The following is a 10,103-nucleotide window of genomic DNA, read 5'->3' as shown; positions in this document are numbered from 1 at the left end:
ACTCTTCAAGTGCTGGGCTTCGGCCGGATGGTTGAAACGATAGTACTGGTTGCGTCCGAAGCAGATCATGGAGCCTGATTGGTTTTTGGGTAGTTGTTGGGTGATTGGTTGAGTTTTTGATTGTTGGTTGGCTGGTTGTTTGTTGGATGGGTGGGTGGTTGGTTGGTTGATTGGTTGGTTGTTTGGTGGTTGGTTGGTTGGTTTTTGGTTGGTTGGTTGGTTGGTTGGTTGGATGGTTGGTTGAATGATTGGTTGGCTGGTTGGTTTGTTGATTGGTTGTTGTGTGGTTGGTTGGTTGTTAGGTAGTTGGTTGACTGATTAGTTGGTTGGTTGTTTGTTTGTTGGTTGTTGGGTGGTTGGTTGTTAGATGAGAGATTAAAAAATTGCTGTTTCACTTAATTAATTATTTGTTTAATTAATTATTTACTAAATAATTAATGTTTTATTTATAATTATTTTAATAATGTATTTATTTGTTTGATCTGGCTGTTAAAAGTAGCTGAATTATTTTGTTAATAAACTCATTTAATTCATTTAAGAGAGAAATCAAGCAAATAAATATACAAAAGGCCCAAACAACAACACACAGCACAAACTACACCAACAACACATTCAACACAACAACAATTGCTCGAACGCATCAATAACACCAGTGATGTTGTATTGTATCATCAACATTTTCATCAGTAATAAAACGTTCATGGTGAAATATCGACATGTGAAAATATGCTCACCTTCACATTGACCTTGGCAATATGTAAATGGTATTCGCCAACAACAACAACAACAACATTCAAACACAACAAACAAAACCTTTTAAAAAGCAAAATAGAGCGTAAAGAATTTGTGCGTGAGAATGTTTACCCTGCTGCCGATAAAATGGTAATATTACTAATGCAAAATGGTTGATGTTGTTGTTGTTGTTAAAATTGTTAAGATTGTGATTACATTATGTTATTAGATTGAAAGTGATATGAAAAATATGGCGATGATGGTTTCAACGGCGACAACGATGACTTAGAAACAAAGATGGTACCGTTATAATGTTTTTTGCACTCATTGAGCAAACATCCAAACATCACTCACACACACATACAATACACAAAAGCACACACGCACGCACACGTACTAACACGCACACACACACGCACGCACACACTAAAGTTATTATGACTTCCGTACAAACAACTACAGCAACAGTTCATATTCACGTTTCCAAATTCTTTTGAAAAAAAAACTACACTTCTGTCGTAATTAAAGGGAAATAAACCATCAGCATGTAATGTGGAACGCTGCCAGTGAATGAACAGTTGCAACCAGCTGGTCGACGTGTCATGTTGTTCTCATTCCACTGCACGGGCAGGTTATAAAATTTTAATCTTATATATATAGTCAATACAAAAAATACAACAAAAAATCTGGCGTTAAGACCCTATTTGGTTGAATTCATTTGAACGTCGACAAAACCCACTGTTATATTCATATTTGTAATGACAGAATGGTAGTAAAAAAATGCCACAGTCATCCAAAAACTACCTAAAACAACAACAACTTTCCCGTACTGCTGCAAACTTCAGCTCATGTAATCAGTATTGAATGGTGCAACTCTTATTTGGCAGCAAGAGTCCACACCTACAAACTACTAAAATAAATTCTGGTTAGACTGAATGTCATAGCATAACTGGGCCAAACAGCTGCGATCATGATTGTAACCAAGCGAAATAGTTGTAATTAACTTCTACATTGAATCAATCAACCACGGATATACCGCAAATCAACAGCAAAATCTCCAACTGCCTGAGCAGACGCACAACAAACACCACGTACGAAACACGACACAGACTGAAGAAAAAAGCGTTGCTATCTATTTAGAATTATTTTTTTAGAAGGAAGGAGGAATCGACTTCCATTCACATACAGAACTATCAATTATCTTTCAATATTGTAAGTACGAGTTATGTATCAATGTTGTTAAAAAATTCATTTCAATTTTCTTCTTTTCAACCTGCTCCATCAATCTATCATTTAACAACAAAAAATGCTTTCCCAAAGCAGCCGTATAAATCATTAAAGATAAATACCAAAAAAAATAATAAAATAATAATCGCTGAGTTTTTAATTTTTAGTTTGTCTTTGCAAAAATCCAATTTGAAAATAAGCGCTTTCAAAACTCTTTCAAGAATAGTTATAAGTGTGCGTACTTGAATATTGAATAACAACTGAGATCAGATGTTATCAGACATTATTATGTGTGTTAATTGATTTACCGGTTGCATGGCAACTCCAATTTCAAACTGGAAATGAGTTTGAACGTGATAAAAATGAGAGTGACGGATATAAATAAAACGCCCTTTAATTAGATTAGCTCATAAATTGGTAATAATGACAATGTAACAGAATATGGGATATAACAATTAAAAATGTAATCAATTGGTGTGTGAATTGATCAAATGATAAATACAAATCTAGACTAGATTTCATTGGTTAAAAGTTGAAAGGTAAAAAAAACAAGAATATGATAATGTGTGTAACAACAACATATACTGAGTGGATATTGTTGTTGTTAAAGAAGTAACATTGTTGTCTTGTTAGTATGATAATGATGATGTTGTTGTTTCAGCTGTTGTGTAAATTTAAACGTCATTGAGTGTTGTGGTATTTTGATGTTAGTGTGGTTATGCTGATGTTGTTGGTGTCATTGCTGTTGTGTTGTTTTGTTATGTTTTGTAATTTATAGCACTCTTGTTAAACCGATTATTAAATTTCTTCTTGTATATCAGATGATAATTATTTTTAAAATTTGACGTTACCAGTTTTTGTAGCAAAAAATGAATAGATAATATTAGTAATGAAATAACACTATTAAGAAGAAACAAATTACAATTGTTATTTTAAAAATTGTAAGTTGTAATAATATGAGGAAGAAGAAGAAGAAGATGAAAAAAAAGAAGAAGATGAAAAAAAAGAAGAAGAAGACATATTATAATTGTTGTTATAAAAATTGTATCGTATTCCATAAGCTTACTATCGAATCATGTATGCACATGCACATATTGCAATCAGCAGCATACATCATTAGCATCATTTTCATGATGAAAATGATGCTAATGATGATGATGATGATGAAGGTGATGATCATCTTTTCCATCATCATCTTCCTCATAGTCTTAATCGTCTTCATCATCATCTTCATCCTAATCTTAGTCGTCTTCATCATCATCTTAATCTTAATCTTTATCATAATCATATTCTTCATCATCAACAACGAAAGCAGCTTAATTAAATTTACCAAAGCACAAACGATTCAATAGACATAAGCAAAACCAACATGTACATATTTAGATAATAATACACTTACTACAACCAAACCATCCATCCATCATTTTGTTTATATTTTTTAGCTGTTTATATTCTCTACTTTATTATTTAAGTTAATATTATTATTCTCAAGTGATCAATTTTTTTCTTTGTCTTAAACATAGAACTACAAACAAAAAAAAACAGATGCAACATTTCTAAAAGTATTTGCAAAACGAAAATTAATAATTTATTTCCATAGCTCAGCGAGTAATTAAGATGACGTAAGTTAATCAATTACAGACATGTAAGATGATGATAAGATGATGATTGTAAAGTGAATGAAGATCATGCTAATGATGTTTGCCGATAATATTTGTGAATATGACTCCATATTATTTGTTTTTTTTATTGAAACTTGACTAGTGTAGCATACAATGATACTTGCCTATATCATTCTAAGCGTATATGTCCAACCATGCATCAAACGTTTAGAATAACGTGAATTATGTAGAGGTAGTAGTGAAATAATTAAATTAAAATGTTTTGCGGCATGTACATACAACACATAGAATGGAAAAATATGTGATGTAATGATGTTGTGGTTGTTTGTTGTTCGTTAACTCATTGGAGCACAACAAAGAACTGAGTTGGAATAATGAAGGATTAGGAATATGTAGGTCTATGTTCATTTATGAAGATATCGGGTTGAAAAAACGAGAAAAATTATGATGTGATGTAACAATGATGATGTGAGTTAGGAATAGAATGATATAATTAAATGAATATTATAGTGGTAATGAGGTCTGATGATTATGACGAGATTATGACAATAAATAAACAGTAAAAGAGGATAACAAAGTTTTGATGGCAGGGATTAAAAAAATAGTTGAAATGAAATTGATCATGAAGAGATGAGGGAGATGAAATGATGAAAGCAACACCGCAAGTAGTAATGTTCACGTTGTTCGTTGTTAATAAACTTTTCTCGGCTGTTACAACAACTGTGATAATCTCCAGACAACTATGGCAATAATAACGGAAATAAAATGTTTTCACTCAACAAACCAGCGAGTAAATAAAAATATACTAAAAAAATATGAAATATTAAATTGTGACCCGTGACTGACCTTGGGATAGCACAGTGGGTCTGGTGACCTTGGCACCATCGACGCTGATGACGTCACTGATGGGGAAGAGGACGACTACGTCATTCTCGTTGACGAAGTAGCAATGTTGTGGCTCCATGTGGCGGCCACGGATGATGATGTCACTGTTACTGTTGCCTACTGTGGTGGAACCTGCAATGGTGGTGACGATGCTGGCGGTTTTGGTGATAATGAGGATGATGGGAAAAAGAATACTAACAATAATAGTAATAATAATAATATTATTATTAATATTATTAATAATAAAAAGAAGAAGATGAAGAAAAAGAAGAAAAAGAAGAAGAAGAAATAGAAGATGATGATGAATGATGACTTTGGGTCGTTATAGTCACATTTAACCCCTCAAAATGATAAATGATACTAAAAAATATACAAAACTATAACTGATATTTCTAATAATGATATCAATAATTTGTCATCCTAATTTAATTGAAGAGCAGACGGGATCTGATTTGACGGGAGAACATTAATTAATTAATTAATTAATTAATTAATTAATTAATTAATTTTTAATCCTGATGAATGCCAAGAACAAAGAAGTTTTGTAATTTGTAATTTGTGTGTCACATTAATTCGTGTCTCCCGTCACGACAACAACATTGCTGACAATGATAATGCTAACATTAACATTGAAGACATCAACAAAATTTGATATGGGTAGAAGTTTCAACAACAATGGTGTTGTTCGTGTGAAAATGATGACTAAGCTGGAACGGTGATGATGATGAAGATGATGATAGATAATATGATGAAGTATGATGGGTGGTGGGAATGGAATCGAAACGATACCAGCGATGAATAAAATGTTTGTCAATTAATTTGAATATTGATGAATGAGCCGACGGTGTTGTATGGCACGTACAACTGGCACAATTACACGCTTCTGCATTTGACCGTGTTGAGATCAGTTTCATCATCATTCTCATCATAATCATCAAAACCGTCATCAGTATGATGACGTCGTCTACATTATCACCAGTTTTTACTTCATCACCATTATTTTCACCATGGTCATTATCGTCATAATCGTTATCATCACAATCAATGTCGTCATCATCATCATCATCATCATCATCAGTGCACCAGATGTTTTAGATATGTGAATGTTAAAATTTTGTCATTCATGTCACTTATCTCATTATGTGAATTATAAATAGTTATATAATGATTCTATATATATATATATATATATATATAGCATATATATATATATATATAATATATGATGAATTATAAGTTATAAATATAGAAATAAATAGCATTAATATGTGTTGGTCTATTTGTTTACATGAGTATACCAAAAAGGAAATGTTATTTATAGTTAATTTTTTCATAAATTTTCCAATTTTTATCTGAACGTAATAAAGACTTAAGTTTCGAATCAAATATTTTTTTTAATTCGTTAAAAAATGAAATTTAGAACGTTTTTAAAGATATGCGTTAGTGAGACAAAAGTTTCCCAAAAGATGTACTAATTGTTACAGGTTTAACAGTCTAAAAATTCATTTTAAGAGATTTTTTCACATTTAACCTTCCAAATAATTAATAGTTGCTCGTCCATAATGATGCAACCCTAAAGGTTTTCCAAAATTTCGCTAAACTTCGAAAAAATTTCCTCTCAAAAATTCCACTCAATGATCCAAATTTTAGCGGCTGGCGAGGGACTAATTAGACTAATTAAATAAGTAGACAAAATTCTGCTTTAACTTATTATTATTATTAATTAGATGTCGAATTTTTTTAATTTTTTTGTGTAAGATTATTCAGAACGTTTGAGTTAATGAATAATGTGATGAGCTGAAAGAAGTGTGTGTGTGTGTGTGTGTGTGTGTGTGCGTGCGTGCGTGCGTACGTAAACATTACTCCGTATGTAAACATATGTGCATTAAAAAAGACCTCAAAACCTTGAATGTTAAAAGTCAGATGAAAACATCTTACGTCAAGAAGCAAAAAGCAAATGTAAAAAGTAATAATAACATTAACTTCGCAAATAATAATGCTAACAAGATGAATATTAAACACATGATAACAATTCTTCCCTTCAGCTCATTCACAATAATTCAAATGATTTATCATGAAAAACTAAAAAAATTATTAATTAACATCGTTGAAGCTGTATATAGCTAGCTATTATCACATAATTAATTTGTTGCATCAAGATTTTTTTACTTATTTTTATGATTATACCGAATTATTTCCACTCGATTATTAATATTATGTTAATAATTCTCTAATATTTCTGCACAACTTTCATCCACTTTTACTGCAATTTATTAAAAACACTTGGAAAACAAAACAACAACAACACAACAACAACAAAAACAAAAATAATAATAATTTTATGTTTTGTTGGTCGTTAATGTTATTATTCTCTTAGATCTTGCAAAACAAACATCCATTGCAGATGAATGCTGTTGGAGTTACATTGCAGCTATTATTATTATTATTAGTAGTAGTAATAGCAGTAGCAGTAGCAGTAGTAGTGGTAGTAATAGTAGTTTAGTAGTAGATGTTGTTATTGTTGTAGTAGTAGTAGTTGTAGAATTATTAATGTTGTTGTTGTTGTTATTGTTATTGCAAGTATTCTATTCTATCTTTCGCTTCTCTTTTACTAGTATTAAACTTTTATTTTGCTTTTATTAATTTACCATCGAAAAACAATGCAAGGGCTGATGATTTATGAGTTGCCATGCCAACAATTTCACAATTCAAACCACAGATCTAATAGTCTAAAAAAATTTGTGTAAATCAAAATAAATGCCTATTTGTTTGAAAACATTTTGTGCGAAAAAATGCATCTGCCGACAAAATGTTTGCTCATTAATCATATTTTATTTGAAATTAGGTGGATTTACTGTTAATTGTTTAAAAATAAGATATCTACATCGTAATAATTGATGTATTCGTTTTCCCGCCAATATCAGCCGCAAAAACGCATTGCGATGTTTTCTTTGTGATTCTCAATGTAGCCTCATGTAAGAGGAATAATTGACATCGTCGATTATCATCGCTAGGTATTAACTTCGTTTTCAACAGTAAAAGTCATGTACATAAACATTCGTCATAATCTTTGTCGTCCTCATCGTCATCCTCATAATCGTCGTCGTCATCATCGTCGTCATTTTCATCGTCGTCGTCTTCATCATCACAATCACTCAGCTCTGGCACATGCCAGATAAGACATCTGATATAAATTTTATGCATTTGGTTTCGTCACATTCATTTCAATGAAAAATATACCACAAAAATGCCCAATTAATCTGTGTGAGTGTTGGGCCTACAATTAAATTCAACCAGCTTGAATGTTTTTTCGTTTTGAATTTTTTCATCATCCTTGCCTCTCGATGCAACCAAATCAAGAAATGAAGTTCATTTACCTAATTTTACGTCACGCTGAACTTTTTATTCCTGCTAATTTGTTTTGTTTAAAAACAGCATTTTCTAAAATTATACATGCCTGGTTCGTTCGTTCGCACGTTTGCCCCTGATGCTTTAAAATTTTTTATTCGTTTAAGTTTTGGATTTTTTTTAATTTAATGACGCAGAGTAACGTGAAAATAGTAAACCAAAGAAAAGCACGCACACACCCACACACACATCTACACATACAGATACTTACGCACATACACATACACATACTTAAGCACATACACATGCACACGTACATACACACGCACAAGCACACACAATTGGATTAATTCAATACCTTCAGGAAGTGGATGAAGTGTGACCGCTGTACTAAATCTCCCACTTCCCAAACCGACCAAGTGGGGAAGGTCAGTTTCGACCCTCACCGCCCTGCCTGCCTCTGTTACTGTCAACTGTTTCTGCTGGCAGTTGTATAAATTATGAGTTGTTGTTGTTGTTGTTGCAGTTGTTGTATTCGTATGTTTGTTTTTTTGTGTGTTATGTTGCATGTTGTCATTGTGTTGAAGTACGTTATATTTAACTCATAGTAAATAATATCACAACGTGATGAATTAATACTGGATAGCAATGCCTATGTCTTATAGTTAAAATATCAATCAATTGCTTACTTGCTGGTTGGAAGGTGATGGATCCATTGAATGAGGGTTTACGTAAGAAGTAAAAAATTAAAACGTTGTTGTTTGTGTTGTTTTGCTAGAGTTACTAAATGTTGTTGTTGTTGATGTTGTTGTTGATGTTGCTGATGTTGTTGTTGTTGTTGATGATGATGTTGTTGTTGTTGTTGTTGCAATATATTTTTGGTCAGGGAATGATGTTGATGAGAGGTTTTGTGGATCGTGTTGAGATTGTCACTGACATTGTTGTAGGGGTACGATGTTGATGTTAATGTTGTTGTTGTTGATGATGTTAATGTTGTAGAGAAACTTTGTTGATGTTGATGTTTTTGTTGTTGATGTTTTCGATGCTAATTAATAAAGTGTTTATAGGTAGTGTTGTTTCTACTGCTCCCATTCAGGCTCGTCAAACTTCAATAGTTGTTGTACTTTTTTTTATTTTGCTTTGTGTTTAACTTTACGTATTTCAGCTTCTTTGAAAAACTTCAGAGAAGATGATTAGATAAATTTTATGGCTATAAATTAGGTATAAGTTAAAATGTAAAGTTTATTAATAGCATATCAAAGTTAAAACAAATAGAACATGAATAAAATGCAAAAAAAAACTAAACAACGGATGAAGAAATGAATAAAAACAAACAATCCAGTAAACAAACAAACCATCGAAAATAATTTGAACGACTGACTGAACTAATAAAAGACTGATGTAGGTATTTGTATATGTATATGTGTGTGTACGTGTGTGTAAGAGTTTAAATATGTATGTAAGTTTGTGTGTTTGAGTATTTGCATGTAAGATGTATGTATGTATGTATGTATGTATGTATGTATGTATGTATGTATGTATGTATGTATGTATGTATGTATGTATGTATGTATGAATGTATGTATGTATGTATGTATGTATGTATGTATGTATGTATGTATGTATGTATGTATGTGTGTGTGAATGTGTGTGTGTGTGTTTGTATGCATGTATGTATGTATGTATATTGTTTTGTAGGTGTGTTTGTGTGTGAGTATACGTGCATCCAACTTACTTAGTTATGTGAAGTTATTTGATGTGAATGCACGTTATCTCAGGCGAGTCAAAAATTTGCCCTCGATTTTATGCTCCTGTTTCTTAACAATTGTAACGTTACTGTGATTGTAATGATTGCTATTGTTATTGTTGCTGCTGCTATTGTTAGTATTTGTTGTTATAGTTGTAATAGCAGTAGTAGTAGTAGTAGTAGCAGAAGCAGCTGCCGTAGTAGTAGTATGCGTAGTAGTAGTATGCGTAGTAGTAGTAGTAGTAGTAGTAGTAGTAGTAGTAGTAGTAGTAGTAGTAGTAGTAGTAGTAGTAGTAGTAGTAGTAGTAGTAGTAGTATTAGAAGCAGCATGCGTAGTAGTAGTAGTAGTAGTAGTAGTAGTAGTAGTAGTAGTAGTATTAGAAGCAGCATGCGTAGTAGTAGTAGTAGTAGTAGTAGTAGTAGTAGTAGTAGTAGTGGTAGTGGTAGTGGTAGTGGTAGTGGTAGTGGTAGTGGTAGTAGTAGTAGTAGTAGTAGTAGTAGTAGTAGTAGTACTACTTACTGATGATGGGATGGCAAAAAGT

At 32.0% G+C, this 10,103-nt stretch overlaps 1 protein-coding gene across 1 annotated transcript; it reads right to left on the bottom strand.

Annotated features, from left to right (window-relative positions):
* HELRODRAFT_132863 (hypothetical protein) lies at positions 1-8,299 on the bottom strand (the record flags this gene model as incomplete). Its single annotated transcript, XM_009015252.1, has 3 exons — positions 1-74; positions 4,428-4,598; positions 8,173-8,299. Coding segments are annotated over 3 exons (372 nt in total), but the record flags the coding sequence as incomplete, so codon positions are not given.
* Between the last annotated feature and the right edge of the window lie 1,804 nt (positions 8,300-10,103).

The sequence above is a fragment of the Helobdella robusta genome (genome assembly GCF_000326865.2).
Source record: "Helobdella robusta unplaced genomic scaffold HELROscaffold_15, whole genome shotgun sequence".
In the NCBI taxonomy this organism is placed as follows: Eukaryota; Metazoa; Annelida; class Clitellata; order Rhynchobdellida; family Glossiphoniidae; genus Helobdella; species Helobdella robusta.
This window is presented reverse-complemented; position numbering and strand designations above follow the sequence as displayed.